Genomic DNA, 25,412 nt, shown 5'->3' on the forward strand with positions numbered 1-25,412 from the left:
ATCTATTCCTTAGCATGTCATTTATTCATTACGAAATTTAGGCTTGACTAAAAGTTACACATGTAATGAACTTTGGTTTCAAAACAAAGTGATCACAACCTTCGCAGATATGCAAACGAGCCTGATCCGCTTGACCGCCCGTCAGGGTTCCCAGGTTCAGCCTCTTCGTCCTCTACCTCCCCCCTGGGTCCGTTCCCTGAGGTATCTGTAGCCTCGTCATCCAATACTTCGCTTCCTGATCCGCCGTTGTCGTTACAAGTATATGCGCAGCATGATAGGAAAACACTGGAATGGTGCACGTTCTTGCAACCACGATCGGTGTCATCATCGCATTTGACATAACGGAAACAACCATACTTTCGTGAACACTTCGGCGTAGGTTCCGAACATATTTTGGACATTGTGTAGAAATCCCTGGCCCCAGGACATAACTTTATGCCGTTTAAAGGTTCACTTCGTCGTCGAATTCGACGTCCTCGTTCTGTAAAATTAAAGTATTTCGTGAAAGAGATTAATTAAAGAGCTTAGGCGAACGGCAAATAAGGTTAAGAATTCCTCTTCGGTTGTCCATCTTTTACCTCTTTGCACAATAATATGTACTTGATATATTGTATTTGTTGTGCATGGAAGATTTACGGCTTGGAGTCTATTTGATGATTAGAAGAACTGATAAAGAGATATCTCATTAATTTTTATCCTTTTGGGTTTCAAGTAAAAATGGTTCCAAATCTCTGTTAGATATTAATAAATTTTATGAAAAATTTGTTTCCAACGCGTACGTGTCGCGGATCAGTACTTAACGGTTGGTACAAAGTAAAGCCAGATTGGACGGATGAGGCTAATGTTAAGTTTAGATTATAGACGAGATGGATAAGGGAACGCTGCAATTTACGGGAACGAAAAAGTGCTAGGGGCTGAACGAGAGGGGCACGTTGAAAAGGACGCAACCGTCTCTTACTTCCATCTAGAACGTGGGGGCATCCTCACTTTCAGTCTCGTTGTTTTGCTTGGTTATCAAACGACCCCATACAACAATTTTCTTACCCTTCGTTCTCATTTCCGTCACCTTCATGGATTCCTGCATTTCTTTCACCTTGTACATCTTATACTTAGCGCAAAAACTCTCTGCCTCTTCACCGAGAGCTGAGCGATCAGTTACCTCCCCGTCAAGAATCCACGTGCTGTCTTTCCGGCTGGTCTCTGTAATAATCGTCTGATGGTAGAATAGAAGAAAAACGAATGTGTGCGAAACTGGAGATAAATTATGGACTGCGCTGGATCCTCCGTTGCTTCGTAATAACATCATAATACTTTTTTTCGCTCGATGAAATTTTTTTTAACGACGTAGTTCAAAACAAGGAATGGAATAAGCCTTTCTTTCATCCTACTTGTGCGTAGAAAGAAAAATTTTCACGTTACCAAAAAGTAATCTGACCTTCTTTGCCCTCTTTAGATCTCTCACTAGCTTCTTTGGCCGCGACTGCTGTTTAACGAGAGGAAGCAGGTAACAAATCTTGGTTTCCGGGAATCGTAGCAGGGTTAAACTCTGAAAATATATACAAATTGTGAAAGTTAAATTCATCGTCGGTCTGTATGGGTTACATTCTGCGGAGGGACTGGTGACGAGGATGAATTGGATTCCCTTCCTTCTTAGCGCGCCTTTTTTATGTTTCCTTCCCTTGTTGTGAGTGTAGAGGAGTATAAAATAATATCTACGCTGATATACTCGTGACTATTGCGCAAAGAATACTCTATTGTGTTAGAAGTCACCGAATATTCTTGTAGGTGTTTTGTGACTACTGCTCCATCGATTTTGGAAGCCATGACCCAGGCCCGCCCGAGTTTGAGTTCTGATCTTACGTAAAAGTGAACTGCAAAATATGACAGATAGGTAACGAAATTATTCACAATTATGAGAGATAACTTAGGGCCGTTTATTATTTTTTGATGGGGGTGGGGGATTTCAAATTTACCTGATCCCGCAGTCTATTTGGTATAGTCTATAGTCTTGACTTAAAACTCTGTCAGAAACGACCGATCCCTACTCCTTTCCCCCTAAAAATCATGTGATCCCTTCCCCCCCTAAAAGAAATCCTTTAAAAGCCCTCCCCGTGAGGTGGTAAATAACGCCTGACTGGTCCCTAAACACTTCGAGTTTGAGTTCTGATCCTACGCACAAACAACTGTTGATATTCACTTGGCATTAATCAATTGTAAAAATATAACAGAAAGGTGAGGAAATTATTAAAAATTATGAGAGATAACTTACATGTTTGAAATCGTGTAACACATCACTGCGATCCACACCAGGATGAGCAGGAACTTGAAACATTTCTGTTTGCTTCTTTTCGTCCACTTCGATCCTCTCTTTGTATTCTTTTCCAGCCTCGATGACATCAACCGTAAATTCGACGACCTTGAGAAGTAAATCAGTTGATAGCAAACAGTAATGGATTATTATAGAGCTAAGTCGGAATATTTTTCGAAAAACGCTTTGAAAGCAAGCAAGATGGAGAGATATACGCTTTTAAAACTTACCTGTTTACGAGAGAAGTAAAAATTCCCGTAGCTTTTGCGAACAGGGTTACCGAAGGTCGCGCTCATCAGCAAAGCCAAGATGAGGAAACCGAACATTGCCATTTTCTCAGAGTGAGGGGCGGGCGGAAGAATTCCCTGACGAGTGAAAAAGCGGTACAAGACAGGAGATTGAGAGGAGATTTTAAGCCTGAGCGAAGCGTGATACAATTGATTGAGTCAAGGAAAGACGATCACTAACTTAAGACTGACTATAAAAGAGCATTTGTTTACTTTAATATATGAATACGGAGATTGGTGGTGAAATGTAAACGGAACTTCCACTTCAAGACAAGGAAAAATAAAACTTCGTAAACCAATTTTTGTTTTCGTGCTAGAAATCACAGCATGTACCAGAAGGTCAAAATTTTGAGCCGTGGGAAAAAATTTTAGTGTAAGAAGTCTAACTTCTGTGAAAATAATATCTTCTTTCTAACGCACTTCCCACAAGCCAGATGGATTTCTTTCGTGAAGGATTTCTAAGATAAGAGATGTTGGTCAGGAATACAGGCTAAGAAATTCCTCGAGACTAAAACCTTGTTCAGGTCCCATTTCAGCTATTTGAAATTGAACTTGTTGAGAGCCGTTATTTGGTGTTACTAACATCATTTTAAATAACAGCACTCAGAATGCAACGGAAAGGAGTCTAAGCTCTCGTTTTATTTCCTTGGGCTCCAGCATACCTCCACTTTAACAAATAGATTAGCTGATGAGATTTAAATCATCATGTTGTTTAATGTTAGTCCTTACCTCAAAAAGCGGCCAGAATGAGCAAAAAATAAATGAATAGATTGATAAGCCAAGCGAATTCAAGCAAGGAAATTTGCAATTAAGTTTATTCCGTGACGAAAAGGAAGGCAAATTTTGTCACTCAGATACAATAGTTAAAAACTTACCTTTCCCCAAATTTAGCAAGATGAACTGTATAGATACCATATAAACAATAACACTTAATTTACCTTCGTTAGAAGAAAGACTACTCCGGAATCCTGCTCGGCTCTTTGCTACGTATAAGTACAAGCTGTATTTATACCAGAGAAGTTAACATGATAACCTTAGTATTAATTCTTTCAAATCGATAAGACAGAGGAGGAGTTTCCTGTTGTTCATTGAGATGGAAATCATTGTTCTTTTTTTCCTCATTTTTTTAGACATTCTGATCCGATTTGCGGCTCATCAAATGTTTAAGTAGTTTTTATCCAAACCTTAATAAGCTTTGTGCATTTTCTTTAATTAATGGAGTCTAACACTGTTATCGATGGTAAACAATTTCTCAATCAACATAAGAAAGTGTGAACAAATCTCAGCGAATAGCAAGCAAATGAAATGTTAAACACATTAGAAAGTTTGATTTGTCTAAATTACATTGACGAGTGTTGAAAATATGACTGAGATGGGTTTGATAAAAAAAAGAAAATCGCATAATAGTTACCAGATGAGAAAGTCTGATGTGGACTATCCGAAACGATACCACCTTCCTGGGAACGAAAGCAACGTTAAAAACAGGAAAATGAACCGGGATTATGCTCACATAAAGTATAAACGATCATCAGATGGGTATTTACATAACGTGCTTTCTCGAATTTCCCGGAACACGTAAAATGAAGCGGTTATTGTGATTTCGATTGTTAAGAAAACGATCGAGTAAAGGTCAATACGTGGTCGACATCCGGCCAAATTATTGCAAGACAAACTAAACATACTATGAAATCAAGGTCAGCGTACGCGCTCACTCTAACGACATACATTGAAAATACATCAAAATAACTCTCTCGTTTTTAAATGAGAACCTCTAGCAGGACATTTCGCCGTTTTGCACGTTGTTTTTCCTTCGGAATTTAAAAATATTCCGGAAGTCGTAAAAACTGAGACATTTAAGGCGTCTTCCTGTTCTGTGCAGCTTATCGGGCTGAAAACCAGAGGAGTCTTAAATCATTTCCACAGCAAGTCGCTGACCTTGCAATAAAAAAAAAACTGGCATCTGAACGATGTTTCAGCAGGATGAAAACGTGTGCAAACGCACGAACCTCACAAGTTAGTTCCGAGTAGAAAGTTACGACGCAGAAATCGTTTTGCCGCTCGAGTTGGCAGACATTACTTTTCTGGTGAAGAGAAACAACCGGTCTGCGTTCGCAGGCAATGGCTTAGAGTGTTTATCAGCAATATTGATATCACAGTGAGATTAGAACAAAATGTTGAACTTGATAATCAAGTTTGCAAAATCTGTCTAGACGGACCTCTTCGGGATCAAGCTAACAGGCAAGGCTCTTGAACTAAATCACGATTCCACCGTAGGTGAGCGGTTAGAAGCTTACATACTTTGAAAACCGTTGCCGAAAATATCTGGGATGAGTGTAGGCGAAGGCTGTACACTGACAAAATTATTTGTTTGCAAGTTTAAAAGGATACACGGAATTTTGTTGACGGAAATATCTAAATTGTATGCTTCTTTATCAATTGGCGCAACAAAATAGATCTAAGGCCTTTGTAGAGTGCGAGAACGACTCTCCTTATCTGCCCCTCTGCGGGTTGTTGCGCAGTCCTTCCACTCCACCCCGGCAAAAAAAAAAAAGTTTGAGCTTGGGTTGGCATGATATGCCAAGGAACAGCTGCAGAGACTTCAAAAGAATCACGACAATCATCATGTCATAAGTCAGTAGTCAAGAACGCTGGCGGTGGGGGTCAGGAGAATGTTCACTTTGGTAACGGTCATGGGAGAAAATCGTCATTTATCGTTTGAAAAAACCTTTTATTAAAACAACAGGCGACCAGCAAACTGTAATTAAATTTGAACACAGTAGGAAACAAAAGCATAAAAGCTCTTTCTCTCCACTATAAAATTCTAGATACTAAGTTTTATACTCGGAGAGAAAATATCACGCGAGTGATTGATATTTTCTTTATCTCGTAGGGATGAATTCAGTTACAAGCGAAGTCACCTCGAGAAGTCAGGAAGCAAAGAAACTAAACAGGAAAAGCAAAGAAACTAAGCTTTTCTGATTATTTATAGCTAGGTGTTCAAAATTATCCGATTACCTGGTTTTCACTGTATCTTTAGGGAAAAAAAAATGACTATCAAGTTTGTTTGAAGGCTAAATGCCATCTCGGTAAAATAACCAATTTTAAGACTTTCAAGGCATCATGATTTTCGTAAACCTTTCAATACATAGCTACTGGCCAAATATTCAAAGACGGCCCAACAACACTTCTAAGAGTGATTCTGTGTTTTCCTCTGTTTCTACGGTTGGTGTTGTTGGTCTGTCAATCTTCTCACAAATGTATTCGCAACATTTAATTCGTCTGGTGTCGTGTACATTCCAACAGCGTGGACGTTCGACTTTTTTCTGTTTTTTTCTTTGTGCGGGTGGAGCATAAGGCGGATAGTACCGTTGCAAGCGATGATGACCGTAACGACCGTAACGACCGTAATGACCAAGAAAACCGAAGAATCCCGCCCACGAACGCCGTTCGCGTTTCTTCGCCTCGCGACATTTCTCAATCTGGGTACACATTAAGGTTTCTCTGCATTTCATTTTGGACTTGGAACATACTTGAAGGGAGGTATTCAGGTCCATTCCCCCGCGGCACAGTTTTGTATCATTCAAAGCACTCACAGACTGACGTTTTACCCTATCTGGCGATGTTCCGCCTGAAGGAGAAGAAGAAGAAGAAAAATACGTATTTGACATAGAAGATATAATCTGTCAAGTTAACCCATCATTATTTATGCGAAATTACCTTTTCAATTTTCAATTGATTGTCGAAGATATTCAAAATGGTGAGACATAACATTGTTTTGTTTATGTTTTTGTTTGTTTGGTTTTTTTTATTGACTTGTTGGAGTAACTTGAAAATAAGTTTTAGCACTTTTCAAGCCTTTAATTAAGGTTTCTTTGAAAAAAAAAACATTCTTGTGCGCTTTAGAATTAGGGAACCAGGACTGACTTATTTCTGGGAATATTATAAACCTTTAAACCCCAAGATCTCATGGGTAATTCTCTTTCCTGTGTACCATAAAATTCTTTTGATGTTAGTTTGGAGAATTTGATATTGGATCAACTAATTCCCTGATTGATATTTTTCTTGATTCTCATTACTTGTCTACTTGATATTGTTTTTGATTTTGTAAAGAGAAATTCCGTCTTGATCACTTATGGGAGATTAAAGGTTTAAGACTCATTGATGTCTCACTTTCAGTTTGTTCTTCGGTATCGTGTTCCCGTTCCTCAGTCACGTGGTATATCGTGTACTGAGCGCAAAAGTCGTTCACCTCTTCACCAAGCCATGATCGATCAGCAACTTCTCCATCCAAAACCCACCTGCTGTACACGCGTCTTGTCTCTGTAATATTCATCTGATTGAATAAATTGACAACGATTCACTTAGACGTAAATTGATAAATATTTTACTACGAAACGGTATATTTCATTTTCTATTTCAAATCAATGCGCAGAATGCATGGATTCTCGGCCAGCCTGTGTCTCTGATGTAGACGGAGCTACATTGTCTTGTCTCATAAGATGCATGTTACCTGTTATTCACCTTCCAAAAAATGTCGCTTATTTCTGAGCCCGCGGGCTAAGGAACCAGTCCTCATTTATCACTTAGGGGAGAGTGTGAGGGGAAGAGGGAACGGAGTGAGGATCAGTCGTCTTTTAAGGGACAAGGGAGAAATCTTGGAAAGAAAAGGGATCGAGCGCTTAATTCTGAGATCTTCAGGGCCAATTTTTGCGCCTAAGTGATGAGGGAAATTCTTGATAAGTTTTTTTCCTATTTGGAAAATGACGTGTTCTTTCTCACCTTCTGGGCCGTCATGTGATCTCTCATTAGCTTCTCTGGCCTCGACTGCCGTTTTACGAGAGGAAACAGGTAACAGATCTTGCTTTCCGGAAAGCGTAACATTGTCAAATCCTAACAGAATAAACAGAAATGATAACCACAGAAAAATGAGTGAAAGAAATAAGGAAGAGGATTGATGGTTGGAAAATGGTGGAGGAGTGTGATTCAGGTTTGGAAAACAACATACGTGTTAGGGCTGAAACAAAAAATGTCATGATTGATGGAAATATGAGACAAAAACGTAATATTGTGGAAGAATGTGACCTTCACGTAATTGTATTTTCTTGAAGTTATTTCGACTCAATCGCTCAACCTCCATCAATCTGTGAGAGACCACATGTGCCATGTTCGAACAAAGCGTCATGCTACAGTAATTTTATTTCTAACTGCGACTTCGCTATTTTACTTGTGCCAACTATGACTTCCTTTCTGCGTCGATCATTTGCGCTATGAATCTGCAAATGACTTCTTTAAAAAAGCTCCCCCTTTTTATGTGATAAAGTGAAGATTAGATATCAATACGTAAGTGGGATTACTTACGTTTTTGAAATCATGTAGCACATCACTGCGATCCACACCAGGATGAGTAGGTACTTGAAACAATTCCGTTTGTTTTTCAAGGTCCACCTCGATCTTTTCAGTGTAGCCAGTTCCACCCTCGCTGATGTCGATATCAAAATCCACGACCTTTTTGGATTAAAATAGCAATTCAGTCTTGCAAGTCTTTGAAATTACTGGGTGAAACGACAGAGTTGACAGCTAAGAATTCGGTTAAAGGTTTAACAATTAACTCATCTCAAAAACGTACTTGTTTCTTCATCCGTCGTCCATCATTAGTAGGGCTAGCAGATGATAAACTTAGGATAACGAGTACGATCAGGAAAGAAAATAAACACGCCATATTTGAACAGGAGATGCAGAAGTTCCTGTTAGGAGAAAGAAAGCGGCATTTGGTCAGAGGTCAAATAAACACGCAATATCTGAACAAAAGATGCAGACTATAATCCTGTCAGAAGAAAATGCGCCATTCAGTCAATGAATAAGACTCGATAAGGCTTAAGAAACATTTTCTTGTGGCAATTGCGCAGGGTTTAATTTCAGCATTATCACTTCTACAAGTAATCTTAGAATAAATTATCCGCATAGTATTGACACACTGTTATACAGAAAGGTCTCGATAATAAAGTAGTTACATCAACCTAGAGTGCATGAGTTGTTTAGATATAAAACCAAATTTTCATGAGTAATCATCAAAGGCAGAAAGCCTCTTTTTCGAATCTGGGAAGTTTTGGTTAAAAATCTTTTAAGAAAAAGAGTAAACCATTTATATCTCAAGAGTTCTTACTCAGAGCTTGCCAAGTTTGTTTGAAAAAAGCGACGATTTTTGAGCTGGTCGACTTCAAACACTTTTAAAGGAACATAAAAAGCAGATGAAAGAGCTGAGAATCAATTGAGTTTCCAAATTGGGAGGATAATAACATTCTGAGGCTAAAATTATATAAAACATTGAAAAATTTCTCTCCGTGATATCGCATGAAACTTAACTTCAAATACGAATTCAAATTTGCAGATGAGTTGCACAACATATCAGTGAAAATGAAAACTTACCTCTCAACATCGAAACTTTTGTTCGCTCGACGAACAGGATGGTTGGAGAGTGAAGTTCAGTTTATACTGCAAAGCTTTTTGTAGATCCGTCACATGGTTTACCGCTTCCGTTTGCGGTTAAAAAAAAAAAAATGAAAAAACAAAACTGATATCTTAAGAAAGGAGGAGCCATGATGAAAAACGCATGTCTAGATCTGTGACATCCTGTTGTTGTTCAGTTACAACGAGGTCAGTAGTTACTAAGTTTCATCCCTTTAAATTTAAGCACGTTTCATGTGATGGAGAGGAACGCATCTTTTCAATTATTTGAAAAGCTCAAGCCTATGACATCATTATACTGCTCAATCGCATGCGTCTCCCAGTAGTCTGCTTCCTGTATTTGTTGCTGTTTTCTCAGAAAATTTTGGTTCACATCAAGCGAACTTCTAAAAAAAAAAAAGATGCCATTATCTTCTTAATTTCAGGGCGTAACAAGTGAATTATGCTCTCTTGGCAACTGAATCATGTACGTTGTCTGAAGGTCGCGGGAGGTCACAATATAAAAACATGTGGAGTTGCGTATCACAGCAAAACCTTTCTTTTCCGTTCCTTTTTTAAGTATAACTACTGGTTAACTCGAAGTTAAGTCATTACCTAGATACAGATTTCTTAGTGCGAGCTCAAATTCTCTGGTATCCCCTGAATATGACATGGTTCCATTGTGTCTGCAGAAGTCGAACAAAAATCTTCTTGTCGTCAAGTTTCTCTTTTCACATTTATATATATGTACTTTAAAAAAAGTTGTCTATGTGCCAAGAGGTCACAACTCACGTCATAAAGGGGTAATTTTATAAACCATTAAAAAAACACTTAGATCGGCTCTCTTGAAAATACTTCTCTCCTTAGACGTAAACGTTTACTGTTCTACTCATACTCTTTCTTTACAGCAGCATGCGCTGCATTTTCAACACAGCCGGTTAATGAAAGAGAGATCCCAGCGCCCTTGCCCCTCCCAGTGGTAATTCCATCCCCTGATAAGTAAGCTTTATCTCGTCTCATGATATAATCTGAAAGATGTTAACAAGTTATTTAAGTATACTCTGACGAATTAATACGGAAAGCGAAATTGAAGAGTCTCTTCCGAGTTAATCGAGTTAACTGAAAACAGTGTTTAACAACTTCGTATACCAAATAACCGAGAAGAAATAAAAGGTCTCGCAAATTTTTCTCAGGGTAGAGGATGATTTTATAAATTTTGATAGAATTTGATATCTTTATCATAAATAATTCTTTAGCTTTGATTTTTAGGGGGTGATTTGCGAGGCGAGATTTTTAGTGGTAGGAGTTTAAAAAAACCTTCTGATAAATGGTTGAAGCGGTAAGTCTCAGGGCTCAAGGCTTTTGGCAACTGCAAGTTATATCAACAGCTTCCTATACGTTGGCAAAGGATGTTTGACATCTGAGAAAGAGTCATTGTTTGGCAAGGCAATACTGTCCGATTTTGGACCATAGTGTCTGATTTTAAACAGAAGAGTCTGATTTGGACACAAGAGTCTGATTTTGGATACGTGTGTCCGATTTTGGACAGTAGTGTCCGTTTTAAGACACAAGTGTCTGATTTTGGACACAAATGTCCGATTTTTGACAATAGTGTCCAATTTTGGACTTAACGTTCAAAATCAGACATTTGAGTTTAAAATTGGACATGCAGTACTGTCCGAATACCGACACTAACATTCAAAATTAGTCACTTGTGTTTAAAAACAGACACTCGGGTCCAGTTCAGACAATTGTGTCTAATATCGGACTACAGTGTCTAAAATCAGACATTCGTGTATAAAAATCGGTCATTAGTGTATTGAATCCTATCGTAATGTCTAATGTCTAAAAAATCGGACACCACTGAATGTCTAATGTATAAAATCGGACACCACTGATTAAAATTAGATCAGTGTATTATCATTTAGACCAGTTTTCAGAACTGTGCCGAGTATTCACGTCAATCTCGCTTTACAAATCAAAGCCGGCTAGAGAATCATTTTTGAAGACCTCAAATTGGATTGTAATTGGTTAAATCATTATTTTACCTAAGACTTCTTGGCATGAGTTTGCTGATAGACCTTTTGTTCAGTTCTTCGCGATTATTTAGTGTACGAAGATGGTCTACACTCAGTATATAAGTAAGATCGCAAAGTTTATGGTTGAATCCTTTCAAAATGGATTATAAAATGACTCCTGTTAGCGTGACTATGGCCTACGTTGGCAAAGCTTGGCACAAAGACAACCTTTTATTGATTTGATATCGAAAAAAAGAAAAAAAAAATGAAAAAATTCGAGTGCCGCAGACACGATGGCTCCATCCTACCATGAAGCACAAAGGGATCCTAGACGATTTGAACTCGCGCTGAGAATTTTAAGAAATAACTTTAACGTCGAGTTAACAGGAAGAAAACGGAAAAGAAAAGTTCTGCAGGAACACAAATGTCCACATAAAAGCATACATATTGTGACTTCCTGTAACCCTTGCCAGTCAGCGTACGTGATTCAGCTGCCAAGTGGACATATATCACTTCTTGAAATTAATAAGATCATGAAACCTGGTTTTGTTTAGAAGGTCACTCAAGGTGAATCAGAGTTGGCAACGAAAACAACAACCAGAGCAAAAAAAAAACAAATTCAGGGAGATTACCAGGAAACACATGGGCTGACTTCATTGCAGTCAACAGGAAAATCGTCATAAACCTAAGCGCCCCAATTATGCAAAAGATTTTGTCTCTTCCATCACAGAAAATGTGCATAACTGTAGGAGGATAACGTCTAGTGGTTTTGGTATTAAATGCATGTAACTGACACTCCTTCAGTTCCATCTGCCCTCGTTTTATTTGAACAATAACGTGGTAGCACAGACATGTGGCGCCTTCTTTCAGAGGATATCCGTTGCATGTTATTTCATTACACAAACTGCAGACGCAGGCGGATAAACCATCTAGCGGTGCCATAAAAAGTGCCGTTGCTGTTCTCCGCTTTCCAACCATCCTGTTTGTCGAGTGATCAAAATTCAGTCGGGCGCATTTTGGCGGTAAGTTCTATTGTAGTTTGCAATTCATTCGCAAATTTGAATTCATAAATGAAATTCAAACTTCATTCGCAGGGGAAAATGTTCGAAATAATTTAAGCCTCAGAATGCTATTTCTCCCCTTAATTTTGGAACTAAATTGATTCGTTGCGATAAATCGTTCCAAAACTCATTCAAATTGCCACATTTCAATCGATCAGTTTGCAACAATGTAAAATTCTCTGCTCTTTGATCTGCTTTTTAAGCTCCTTCGAATGTGTTTGTAGTTGAGCGACTCAAGAATGGTGACTTTTTTTAACCTTTCGTTTAGCCATTCGTAGGAGCTCTTGTGTAAACTTGGTTCCTCTCAATTAACTCAAAAATTTTTAAACGAAACCTCCTCAGATATAAAAGCAATTTACTTCACATTGTTGGTCAGTCCTTGTTCCATCGAAACGAGTTTTAAGTTGATGAAATTTCTCTTTTCTCATTGTCTGTCTGTCTCAGTAGTGTATAAAACTTTACGGAGAATTTAATCTACGATTACTCGCACGGGTGAAAATGTTGGAATCAAAAAGTGCACAGTTGCTACTTTAATTGCTTTCTAGGTCTGTGTGAGTCTTATCATCAAATCCCGCATTTTTCTCCTAACAGGAACTTCTGCATCTTCTGTTCCAGTGATGGCGTATCTGTTTTCATTCCTGATCGTATTTGTTGTCCTAGGTTTGTCATCTGCTAGCCCTACTAATATTGAGCGACGAATGAAGAAACAAGTACGTTATCGATCAAACTTTCCTGTTGCACGCTTAATTAAATTCTCAGCCGTCCGGCTCGTGTTGTCCCCCAATCATTCAAAAGATTTCACAACTGTCACAGACTAAAGTGTAATTTTGATCCAACAAGGTCGTGGATTTTAATCTCGACATCATCGAGGGTGGAATTGGCTACACTGAGAAAATCGAGGTGGATCTTGAAAAACAAACAGAATTGTTTCAAGTTCCTACTCATCCTGGTGTGGATCGCAGCGATGTGTTGCACGATTTCAAAAACGTAAGTTATCCTGCCTATTTATCAATGTAAAACCCTTTACCTTATCAGAAAAGTAAAGATTTGATAGAGTATCCATTGGCACAATTACAGCGCAAACAATATAAAGGAACTCATACTTAACATAATTCCAATGGTGACGCAGTTAGACATCAATTTACTAAAGTCTCGCCTTTTTCCAGCCTCCCACGCACTCGGTTCTTTCAGAGAAGTATTATACTTCGTAACAATTAATTTTGTCTTATACTTCTAGTAATCATAATATTTTCTCGTTTCATCCCTAGCACTTTGTTGTTTTCCAAACTTGTCTCTCATTCCTCTATTGAGTTTTCCAGCAAACCAGCAATCATTAATTCGTCATTCTTAATTCTTTCACATTTTTTTCACAGTGACCTCTTCTTGTTTGTCTCCGCAGAATTTGACCATGCTGCGCTTCCCGAAAAGCAAGATCTGTTACCTGTTTCCTCTCGTAAAACGTCAATCGAGGCCAGAGAAGCTGATAAGAGACCATAAGAGGGCTCAGAAGGTGTGTAAAAACATGATATCCTCCAACTGATGGATAGGTAAATACTTATCAGCGAAACAAGATTGCGCTGATCACTTGGGAGCAAAAATAGGCCTTGAAGATCTGAGTTGTAAGCGCGAGAACTCTTCTCTTTCAAATATTTCTCCCTTGTTCTTAAACTCCTCATTCAAAACTTGCTGACGCGTAGATAACATTATTTCCTCAGAAATCAAAATATAATACGAGTGTTAAATATTCCTCTTGACACTTAAAAAGGGAAGTGTTTAAATTTAAAGGAGTATGGGCTGTAGAATTTTGGGGGTATCACACGGTTTTCAGAGGGTAGGAAATATAAAAAATTTATAGGGGTAAGCTTAGGTTAATTTTGCTCCTCGAATGCCTTTTCACTTGTGACATGAGATTAGGGTGACATAAGATAAGGGCCCACTGATTATTTATCGCCGAAGGGGGAAGGGGGTTCGGAGGATTTTGGTCGTGTCAAAATTAAGTCTACCCGATCCCCCCCTGAGGTTCTGTAGTATTCTAACGAACATCCTTCATTGGCAGTCAATATTCTACCGTCCCCCCCCCCCCTTTAAACTCTGTATGAGACGACTGGCCCTCCTCTGTTTCCAATGAAAATCGTTTGATCCCCCCATAGATCCCCCCCCCCCCCCAACACACACACACACCCAGTCTATAAATAATGACTGGTTCCTTAGTCCGTGGGCTCAGAAATACGCGTCAATTTTGGAAGGTGAATAACATGCATCTTCTGAGGCAAGATGATTTAGCTCCGTCTTCACCAGAAATGAAGACCAGCCGAGAATCCATGCATTCTGCGCATTGACTTGAAACAGAAAATGAAATGTACTGTTTTGTAGTGTAATATTTATCAATTTACGTCTAAGTGAATCGTTGTCTATGTATTCGATCAGATGAATATTACAGAGACAAGACGCGTGTACAGCAGGTGGGTTTTGGATGGAGAAGTTACTGATCGGTCATGGCTTGGTGAAGAGCTGAACGACTTTTGCGCTCAGTACACGATATACCACGTGACTGAGGAACGGGAACACGATACCGAAGAACAAACTGAAAGTGAGACATCAATGAGTCTTAAACCTTTAATCTCCCATAAGTGATCAAGACGGAATTTCTCTTTACAAAATCAAAAAACATTATCAAGCAAACCAGTAATGAGAATAAAGAAAAATATCAATCAGGCCTGTTAGAAATTTTTACGCAATAATTTAAGGCATTTGTCGAACCCCTTTTAACGATAGTCAACTGTAAATATTACTGCATAGACAGTGATGGGTCAACCTGACAGATCACAGCATCTTTATGCTTACCTACCCCTCCCCAAAACCCAAATTAACCCTATCACGCTGTCAGTTGACTGTTACTGGGTTAGGGAAGGGGTAGACGGGCAGTTGATCAGATCCTGATCCTGGTCGTATGCTTTTTTTCCTCAGGCGGAACATCGCCAAATAGGGTGAGACGTCAGTCTAAGAGTGGTCTGAATGATACGAAACTGTGCCCAGGAGGATTGGACTTGAATAGCGCCCTACAAGTATGTTCCGAGCCCAAAAAAGAATGCGACCAAACCCTCATGTGTTTCGAGATTTCCAGATGCCACGACTTTTGGAGACGCCGGCGTTCGTTGCCATTTTGGTTCTCATACGGCGGCTGCTGGAATGATCACGACACTAGAAATATTGTCGAATGTTGCAGTTACGTTTGTAATGATATTGATGAACCAACCACAGGAACGGTGGAAAACATAGGCTCAGAAGTTTTGTAGAGGCATCTTTAAATATTTGGCCAATTTAGCTTTCTAGAGATACAGAACAAAACAAGCGATGCTATTATTTCAAATATCTGGCCTCAATTGATTAAAAATATCTAGTTTCTTCATTGTTTTTCCATCTTCTTTCCACCGTAGTCTGTCCACCTTTGGATGGCCCGCACCTTACTATGTGATATCCCAAAGATGTTAATTATACCCCCTAACCTTCGTTCCAGAGGGCTTCTTCTGTCTACCCGGCAAGTCTCCGATTTTGGGCAGTAGTGTCCGATTCTAGACGCTTGTGATCGATTTTAGACAGGTTCTTAAATTCTCAGACAGTTCTCTTCTTCTTCTTCTTTGGTATATTCTTTTGATATTCTTCTTCCTGAAGAATGGCTCATTTTTGACATCCACTCTGAGCCAAGAATTTGGCCAAGAAAAGTATCTTCATTATTTTCGTAAATAATGAAACCTCCAGGTCGGTTTACTTTATTTCGAATAAAGGGGTAAGTTTCTAAAGAAACTGTGGTGCTGCGTCGGTGGGAGAGTATAGCAGGTAATTTAGTGTTAACAACTGGGTTGAAAACGTAAATTAGCCACCGTAAAGGGTAAAAAAGCTGACGTTTCGAGCGTTAGCCCTTCGTCAGAGCGATAGTTACTTTATTTCGGTCAGTGATTGGTCAACTCTCAACCAATCAGAATACAAAACTGAAACCAATCATCCCTTGGTCACCCGCGTTTTCCCGCCTTAAATGCAGTTTGCTTGTTTCCCTTTGACCTCTCATTGGCTCTTTAGAATTTCCCTTTGGTTTTTTGCTATGGCTTTGCGACACTCAATCGAAAAGCGCTCTAGACCATTGATCTGAAATTCATCGGATATAATAAGGCACACGAACAGTGGCATATAAATCCGCATACTAAAATAAATTATTTTTTAAAGGCCCATTTTCACCCTTGATGCAGCGCGCGTTGCGACCCAACTTCCTGTAACGCGAAATTCTTTTCGGGTTACTGAAAACCTTCTAAAATCGTCTTTCTCAAGAGCCATCCTGGACATACAATCAATTGTTTTACGGTAAATATATTCGCCGTTCGTCATTTTAAAGTTTTCTTACAGTATTGTGAATTTTGTCGGGTAGAATCCGAAGAAAATATTTTTCAAGTGTCACGCTTGGATCTCTACGTACTCTATGTGTATGGTCGGCGGAAAGGACAACGTTCGAATTTTTTCAATTTGTAGAAGCGCTTGAGGATTCTAAATAAAGATAAAATATGTCAGTGTCAGTGAAAAGTTTCTAAGTGTCACGCGCTTGGCTACAGGGTTAGCGAAAAATATCAAGTTCAAACTTTTTGGCTGCCTGGAAGCGCTTGAGGATTGTAAATAAAGGCAGAATATTTTCGTATAAGTATTTTTTGGATTTCGAAGAGAAATACAGAAAAATATCGGACTGCCGGACGTTTAGTTATTTTAAGACCGTGTCCGGCTGCCGGACGTTTAGTCACTTCACTGAAGGAATGTCAGCGACACTGACAGCTTGCGTTACAATTATTATTTGCTGCTTTGCATGGACAACGACCTTGACCACCCTTTCGAGCGCAAGCTCCACTCTACGGGCAGGAAACTTCAACTGACCCTCGGTCCTATTTAACAAGGATGGCAAACTTCAATAAAAAAAAATTGATGTATGAATAAAAAACGTGATGGATCAACATTTTCACCTTCCTCGGAATGCTCGCAAGGATTTTCGCGTTCCTCTTCAACAACAACAGACCCGTGAGCGTTTAGTGCCTCGGAATCTACTAAATTAATGGATCCATCTGATTCCATACCGGATTAAAACGTATAGTATTGTTTTAAACAGAGTTATTTTGACAAGCTCACCAAACTCATCGGAGAAAACGCAGAAGCTATTTTGAGACAACGTGACTAGGTAAAAATAACCGACCAATCAGAGGCGCTATTTAAACAAAAGCGGTGGTTCAAAACAAAAACAAACGACTACGTTGCATCAAGGTTGGAAATAGGCCTTTAAGCCGGAAATTGTTGCACGATGTAAGCGAGGAAGTTAACTCATTACGAAAGCTCAGAAATGCAGGTTAACCACCGCAGTGAATTTTGAAAAGCTGATACTTCGCAAAAACTGAAATAAGTAGGTAAGTAAGTAGATAAACTCTTTATTTAAAGAGGGTAGCACTTAATAGCCAAAAGGCAATTAAACATGCGGCCTTAATGCAATACATATGATAGTACTAACACAAACATAGATATCAATTACTAAAAATAAATACATTATTATAGAAATAGAAGAACAGTTAAACAAAATAAAAATCTTATGATAAAATCTATAATAAAGTAGATCTCAGGACTAAATGACAGAGTCAGGAAACTGTAAAATAGCCTGCAGTGCACGCGTCTAATTAATGCAAGCTAACGTTATAAGCTCGCGATCGTTTATCCGACCGGCCATGTTTGATTTGGAGTTAAAGTGGACGGTGAGGGTAGGGGGCGGGGGAAGGGCGAAAAAATCTTCACTACCCTACCCCCATTCTTCTCCTTAGTTTTGACCGTCGGCCACCCCCTTAGGTACAAATTGATTTCTCTTCCCAGCCTTCCGCTGCCATTAAAATCAAAGATGGCGGCCATAATTTTCGTTAAGAAATATTTGAGCATTCGTTCGCCAAAATTACGCCTGCTCTGTGGGCTAACAATAAAAAGGAACCTAATAAACTACAAGATGGTTCAAACTCTGTTGGTTTCCGAGAAAAATTGCCTTAAGGCCTTTTTAAAATTTTATGCTGATGTCTTTTGTCGTAAGGTGATAGGTAAACTGTTCCATAGTTGACGAGTGATAACATTGAAAGTTTTACCGCCATCTGATTTACGTTTAAACTTTGAGCATACTAAGTTATAGTTTGCATACCTAGTGTTACGAGAGCGGAGATCACTATCACCTGTTAAAAGGTGAGTAATATACGCAAGCGATTCTCCCCGTAGTCTCCTAAATGCAAGTAGACATTAGGAGTTTGTAGCCTCCTCGTAAAAAGGTAACCAACTTGAATCATGAAATAATCTGACAGAAGAGGCCTTAGAATCAGCGTCCATAATAAGTCTAGCTATATGTTTCTGTAATTTCAGCACTCTAGCTAAAAGGTCATATTCACAATTGGTCCAAACAACGGTTACATAATTCAGTACAGATTTTATCGTGCTCTAATAATACGAACGTTGTTGCTTCATCGGAAGGTATACTCTAATTTTTCTAATATGCCAACGCGTTGAGAAAGTTTTACAGAAATTTTAAACACGAGAAGAGAAAGACGGTTCGCTATCAAGTTCTAAACCGAGCAATTTGGTATTTAGGACATAATTATGTGAATTCATGCTGTGAAATAACACGTCTCTTCGAGTTGAGACGTATCGCAGTAACAATCAACGTTTTCGTCTTGTCTATGTTAAGTGGTAGCCTGTTAGCATTGGCTTATTTGGTGACCTCAGATAACGCGTGCATGATACCTCGGCGAAAATTGACTCACTGCATGATTACAGTTATAGAAGCAACACAGGAATTCAGAACTCATATAAAGCCAGATAAATTAGTTTCATAAACTTGGTTGACAATATAATGTATAGCCAATTAAGAATGTCTCCTACTTCCTTTTCCTTGTTTGCTCCTTCCACCTTTGTAGTTTCACAGTGTACGTGTTCATTTGTGCGAGCTGCTCGTTATTACTTCCTTGTGTTTGCTCTCGGGTAACATGAATGTTTCCGCCTAGGATTCCTCCGTCATTTGTGACAAAATCAGTAAAGATTGATCGTAACTTTCCTTAAGGTTTCCAATCGACCTTCTGCATCCTGAAATAAGATACTTTACCCTGAAGCACCTTCAGTTAAATTATAAGTCCACTGTTTGAATAAGTTAGGGAAGCTACTTAATTCAAAAATAGAAGAGGAACCAGTTTTAAACTTCATGTTATCATAAGAAGGCGTACTGCGCTATTCAACGATAAGGCTTTTGGCCTTCAGTACGAAGCCTCAAAACACCAAATTAGATACACTTAACACAGAACTCTTAATACCTACGAGCACCTATTTCCTCTCGGAAGTTGGGCACTGAAGCTTTGCAGAAAGTTTCTTCAAGCAGCTAGGACGAGACAAAATGTTCGTTAAGAGGGATTTCTTGATACTTGAGCCGATTGTGCAGTTAGACGAGGGAACACTTTAAAAGTTTCAGGAACTTGTGGTTTATATTTAGAATGGTAGAAAATAGTTTCATGATTTAAGACACCTTTTCAAGTGCCAAGTGAGGAAGATGATTACTCCATGCAGAACGGTCTCCTGCAGTGCATGATTGTTTTAGCGCCATGAGCAAAGTAACAATCCCGTTCTGCTGAAACTATTGATATGATAATATACAAGAACTCGAAGCTAGTAAAGATTGCTGCCTAAATAATTGAATTTGAAAAACAGTTTGTGGACGTCTAGGTGAGAGGAAGACTTCATACTTGAGTAAAGAAAAGAAAAAAGCCGTATCATGGAAATAAATACGTGCGAGCCTGTCAAAGGTAAGTAAACAAGGCAGGCTTTCAAAATTGCATACGTCCTATTTTGCAATTAATTTTTTTAAGTCAAAAGACCTCATGCTGAGAATTTTAATTATCTCCCTGGCTGTTTCAGTCATGCTATGGTGGACTGCATTCCCGGTTCAACTGAAAGTATAGATAATGTACGTGAGCTCTATGCCAAGGAGTCGCTATAAAAGAACGCAGCTATGATACAGCTAGCAGTTTGCAGACGTTTCAAACGACAAGAAGAATTCACTCTGATCACGAGAAAGAGAGCCTAGCTTATCAAAGGAAACATTTCTCTTCGACCATGTTAAATGTAGGTAGACGCACATGTTTATTTTGACTTTGGTTGCACAACGCTCACTTAAAAAGTGAACTATTGCAAGTTTGATACACAGTCTTACCTTTTTCTGTAACGGACTCGAGAACAAGAAAATATATCTTTCCTCACTGGGTTGCCCTTTTTATTTTGGATAGAAAATGAAGACAACTTCCCTTCAAGTGGTGCTAGTACTTTTGGTCTTGATTTTTTGCCAATTTCTACTTCGGGAAATCCCGCTCGGGAGAGGCTGAAAGGCAAAAAGAGGGTGAGTATGCAATTAAAAAAGAAATGCCATTGCAAATTTTGAAAAGCGTACGTTTCGAGCGTTAGCTCGTTATTCTAAGTCACAGCAAGTTTGAATAGCATGCAGCTATTTTGACCGCCGCAGTGGACGCAGATTTTGGTGCAGTTTGTTATAAAATCTTCAAGTTCATCACCGAGCATTGATCAAAGTCAGTCCTCTAAAGCGAAATCAGGAAATGACTTGACACATTATTGAACCCATGAGTCTTGAATAACAATTTAAAATATTGATAATCGCAAAGTACATTCTTCATAATGACATTCTAAAAATGTCAAAACTTTGTTTTATTCGAGCGCTTATTTTTGGATGTAAATAAGAAGTGAACATCATTTATCATCCATCCTTTAAATGGTCTCTTTAACCATTTAACCCCTAAGAGTGACTTGCATCTAATTTCTCCTTACAGTGTGACCACTGAATCAAACATTGATGTCATGAGAATAAAGGAAATGATCACCAACTGAAGAAACTCTTGATTGTTAGATAAATTCTCCTTGTCAGCACCTTAGTAATTGTACAGATAACAGTATAGAGTATATGAATACTGATGTTAGGGTGTAACGGGTTAAAGGATCAAGTATAGTTCAAATCAAATCCAGAAATGTTTTCAGTTGAGGGTTTGCTTCAGAATTTTCAACGAGCCTTATCCCGTCCGTCGCAGATGAGAGCTAGCATCTCATCAAAAGTGTCTCTTTTTGATTAGAAAACAAAGGGTATATATATTTCATGCATATTTTAAAATTGCAACGTTTTTGCATATATATATATATAAATGTATATATATATTGATGATCGCGTAGTAAACGTGAAACTCAGAGTCACAGTTATGCCTTATTGATTAGTTCAATCTTCAGATATATATATATACACATATATATATATATATATATACACATATATATATATATACATACATACATATATACAAGTATATATATATATATATATATATATATATATATGTATATATATGTGCAATGCTGATGGTAAGGGGGAGGTGTAAGCACTAAGATACCCCAAATGATCCCACAATTGTGGTACCATTTAGGCCATGCCAGAGGTCTCGAACTAGATAAGCTAGTGAGGATGCACAATGGTAAGACATGATTCTTCCTAGATAGAGTGCTAAATTTGGACATGAAAGCAAAGGTTTGTGATGCCAAAGAGCTATATATATATTCATATATAAATACATATATACACGTAGAAAAAGACATCGATTGTACTTAACGAAACGTGCCATGCATGATATAACTTTCCAACATTTTAATGATAATTATACACTTACAGGTCGTGGACTACAATGTTTACATAAGCGAGTCAGGAGAGAAGTACACTGAGAGAATTGAGGTGAATCGAGATAAGAACACGGAATTGTTCCAAGTTCCCGCCCATCCTGGTGTTGATCGTTCTGATATCCTACATGATTTCATCCAAGTGAGTTTTAGTGTAGACGAATTCTCACTCAACATTCATTATTACTGTAAAGCCTCGACTCTTTCTCCCTTTTAAACATAAATTTAACACCACTCATGCAAAATCCAGAAGCTGCTCAATTCTTTCTAACCTCACTGTTAACAGCCCAAGGTCGCACTCACGTATTTTTGTCCGGGTGAACTCCTGTATCGACTTCCATCCTCGCTACTTGTTTTTATTAACTACAATCTGTTCAGTAATTGTAAATCTTTCCACTTTTCCATTTTTTATTTTTTACTGTGAAATGATGCGAGGTTGCCTAAAAAAGCGATATTTAGCCATTGCATAATTAAGTATTTGATATAATTTTCCTTATTGCTCTTTATTCATCGTCCCAGAATTTGACGATGCTGCGAATCCCAGACCAGAATACCTGCTATCTGTTTCCTCTCATGAAGGAGCAGACGACCCCTGAAAAGTTGATCAGGGATCTCGACAAAGCCAGCGGGGTGAGAGCAATTGATACTTTTACAATAAATAGTATTGTGATTTCATTGTTTTATTTATTTATTTATTTTTATTTTTATTTTTTTGCTAACTTTGAATAATACCGGTGAAATTTATCCCTGAAAACTCCCTTAATAGCTAAACTACACTTCAAGATGACAGGCCGGGCAAGGGCGCGAATTATTTCCCTGATAAGCGATTTGGTCGACTTAGTTGATAATCAACTAGAACTTGATAGTGGCAGAAAAACCATTATAACAAATACTACTATGGTTGTATACTTTCCGATGTTTTGAGCGTTGGCCGAGGTCAATCGAAGGATTATGGATTATTTGTGCGCGTGTCTAAATGCCAGAATATGCAGTTAGGTTGCTGGGGTAAGCTTGGGAAAGGATGATAATGGATGTATAGCAAATCAGTGAGGTGTATTCTCTTATTCCAAGAAAAGCCAAATTTTCTATTATGGAAGTAAATTATTTTTGAAGTTTTACGATTCCCCAGCGTTCTGATTTATACCTTAGTTTGGTGAAGGAAAGTCTACAAACAAGTGCGTTTTGAAACAACCATCACAAGCTTGGGACTGAGATTTCTTTGTTACCAGTGAGAAAGAACATAAAGAGAAAAAACTAAAAGGGATCGGTGTACTTTGTGAAGTCCTTACATACTTCGCCCTCTTCGTTTACTATCACTCAAATTCTAAAACGATTTAACAAAATATTGAATCCTTAGCTCTGACAGATGGTTGTGACAGAGACCAAGCGGGTTGATAGCACTTGGATTCTTGACGGCCAGTTAACAGACCGGTCCACACTCAGCGAGGAGTTGGCGCAATTTTGTGCAAAATACTCCATATACCATGTGAAAAAGATCCAAGATTCGTTAAGTGTGGCAAAAGGTAAGACAACGAAACTATCAAGTCACATTTCGTCAAGAAAACTTCGCACAGCCTAGCGTAGTCACAAGTCATTCACGCATACACGCCTACACGAAGGCACTGATCTCTTGCGTGCGCGTTGTATTCTTGCCTACCCTCTGTAGCCTGAGTTCCACATCCAATCAGCAACGTCCGTCAATTAATAGTCCAAAATATTCAGTGCCTTTAGAAAGTCTAATAAGTAATTTTGCTATTTTTTTTAACTTTGCAAAATCAAATTACAAATTACAGTATCAGTTGATAGATGATTTGATGTTCCTATATTTGTGCTGTAGCAGAAAGCCATACAATCGAGGAGGCGGTGTAATAACATAAACAAACTGTGTCCAGACGCTGCCTTAAATGCCTGTATTTCGCCTAACTTTTAGATAGCTTGCGTAGCAAGAGCTTGATTTGAATTTGGACACGAGTAAGTTAAAAATAAATCCGTCTGGGTGAGCTGGAAGTCACGCACACACCACACGCACGTACGCTCGCACAGACACACTGCTCTCTTGCACGTGTGTTAATTGCATCCTTACTGAGCGCCTTCAATTGATTAAATCTCACATCCAATAAACAACGGCTGTCTATACCATTTCAGAATGTCCAGTTCTTTCAGAAAGTCTACGTTGTTTTGCTATTGTCTCTGACTTTGTTAAGTCAAATTATTAAGTGCAAAATCACTTAGGTAACGATTTAATGTTCCTCTCTCTGTTGCTGTTGCTGTTGCAGAAAGCCATACCATCCGAAGGAGGAGCTCGACTAATATGGAAAGACTTTGTCCCGGCGGCATGGATCTAGGTACTGCCTTCAGTACCTGTTCTAAACCTAAAATGAAGTGCAGAATTGAAACACAAACATGCTACAAGTATGTGATTTGCAGTGAAGTTGGCAAAAATGGTAATTGGCCCATCGTAACTGATCAAATGATGTCAGCTAAGACTTCCCTAAGCACTGATTGTCGTAGAGAGCACATCTGGAATGCAATCGTGTGTTGTGAATACACTTGCACGTTTAACTAAATAAATAAATTACCTTCAGCTATCTAACTAGTAACCATTTCCTACTAATTAGTCTCAGAACATTTGAACGTTCACTTGTATGTTTGACGTCATGGTCACATGGCTACGTTAGATGACAGACAAAGTACTTTTTCTTTAAACAATACTACAATTATTAGGGCGATGCGTATCTTGAACGGTTTGTATCAACAAACGGTCCTTTTTCTCGTTTTTATGTAAGCGATACTTGATAGAAATAAACTATAGAATGTTTTTGAGAAGAAGAGAAAGACTGTGCTTATTCAGTTCTAATAAATGCAAATTATTTCAAGATGTCGACGACATCTTGTTAGGGACCATTCATCATCTATCTCTGTGGAGGTTTCTTTTTTGCTTAGAGGAGCTCACGTGGTTTTCAAGGAGAACAAAGTGGCATCAGTCGTCGCCAACAAAGGGTGGGCTATGGAAAATTGACTCCCGCAAAGCAAAGGGGGGAGGACGGGGGAGGAGGGAGGAATTATAAATTACAGAGTCTCTGGAAGGATCGGCAAACCGTCTGTAACCTCCATCCCTCCGATAATCCCAGGGCGACCAGGGATGGGTTGTGGACAGCCCTCCCAAGCAATTCAAGACAGGCAAGCTCAAACACACCTGCTTGGATTCTTCATGAATGATTCAAGCGCTTGTCCGTAAGAGAATGGTCTCGAAACTGGGACCCGTTACAGCTCATCAACACTTTCTACAGATAATCCGATAGAATTTTAAGGCTTTAGATATATATAGGACCTTTCTCTGTTACCTGCACAAGATGATATTAATTTCAATTCTATATTCAATATTCACTTCTTCTGTTGCGTAAGTTTTGTTTTAATTAGAATACCATGAGGCACGAAGAGTGGAAAATGAGCGTCAATTCTTACAAACAATGCTCTTATAGACACTTAGTACTCAAATGAATCATTCATGATCATTTACACACAG

General features: G+C 38.7%; 3 protein-coding genes and 1 pseudogene across 4 annotated transcripts; 2 read left to right on the plus strand and 2 right to left on the minus strand.

Moving 5' to 3' along the window:
• Positions 1 to 5: 5 nt before the first annotated feature.
• Positions 6 to 4,099, minus strand: LOC131784900 (uncharacterized). 2 transcript variants are annotated; one of them, XM_059101730.2, is made up of 7 exons: positions 4,007 to 4,099; positions 3,534 to 3,595; positions 2,539 to 2,673; positions 2,270 to 2,416; positions 1,436 to 1,546; positions 1,045 to 1,213; positions 6 to 481 (listed from the first exon to the last, which is right to left on the minus strand). In XM_059101730.2, exons 3-7 carry the CDS (start codon positions 2,638 to 2,640, stop codon positions 93 to 95), a joined length of 918 nt encoding a protein of 305 aa, XP_058957713.2. In that variant the 5' UTR covers positions 2,641 to 2,673; positions 3,534 to 3,595; positions 4,007 to 4,099; the 3' UTR covers positions 6 to 92. The 2 variants fall into 2 exon arrangements, with proteins under 2 accessions (XP_058957713.2, XP_058957714.2); XM_059101731.2 differs by having other exon boundaries at positions 3,534 to 3,578; positions 4,007 to 4,025.
• A 1,203-nt stretch (positions 4,100 to 5,302) lies between these two features.
• Positions 5,303 to 9,142, minus strand: LOC131784932 (uncharacterized). The gene is made up of 6 exons (XM_059101775.2): positions 9,022 to 9,142; positions 8,222 to 8,339; positions 7,954 to 8,100; positions 7,375 to 7,485; positions 6,766 to 6,928; positions 5,303 to 6,223 (listed from the first exon to the last, which is right to left on the minus strand). Exons 2-6 carry the CDS (start codon positions 8,312 to 8,314, stop codon positions 5,760 to 5,762), a joined length of 978 nt encoding a protein of 325 aa, XP_058957758.2. The 5' UTR covers positions 8,315 to 8,339; positions 9,022 to 9,142; the 3' UTR covers positions 5,303 to 5,759.
• Positions 9,143 to 11,846: 2,704 nt separating this feature from the next.
• Positions 11,847 to 15,527, plus strand: LOC131784913 (uncharacterized). Its single transcript, XM_059101753.2, has 6 exons — positions 11,847 to 12,079; positions 12,710 to 12,828; positions 12,959 to 13,105; positions 13,518 to 13,628; positions 14,546 to 14,708; positions 15,086 to 15,527. The coding sequence occupies exons 2-6, from the start codon at positions 12,736 to 12,738 to the stop codon at positions 15,412 to 15,414; spliced, it is 843 nt and encodes a 280-aa protein (XP_058957736.1). The 5' UTR covers positions 11,847 to 12,079; positions 12,710 to 12,735; the 3' UTR covers positions 15,415 to 15,527.
• A 4,745-nt stretch (positions 15,528 to 20,272) lies between these two features.
• Positions 20,273 to 24,662, plus strand: LOC131784941 (uncharacterized; annotated as a pseudogene).
• The last annotated feature ends 750 nt before the right edge of the window (positions 24,663 to 25,412 follow it).

This window comes from Pocillopora verrucosa, chromosome 13 (assembly GCF_036669915.1).
Source record: "Pocillopora verrucosa isolate sample1 chromosome 13, ASM3666991v2, whole genome shotgun sequence".
Taxonomy (NCBI): Eukaryota; Metazoa; Cnidaria; class Anthozoa; order Scleractinia; family Pocilloporidae; genus Pocillopora; species Pocillopora verrucosa.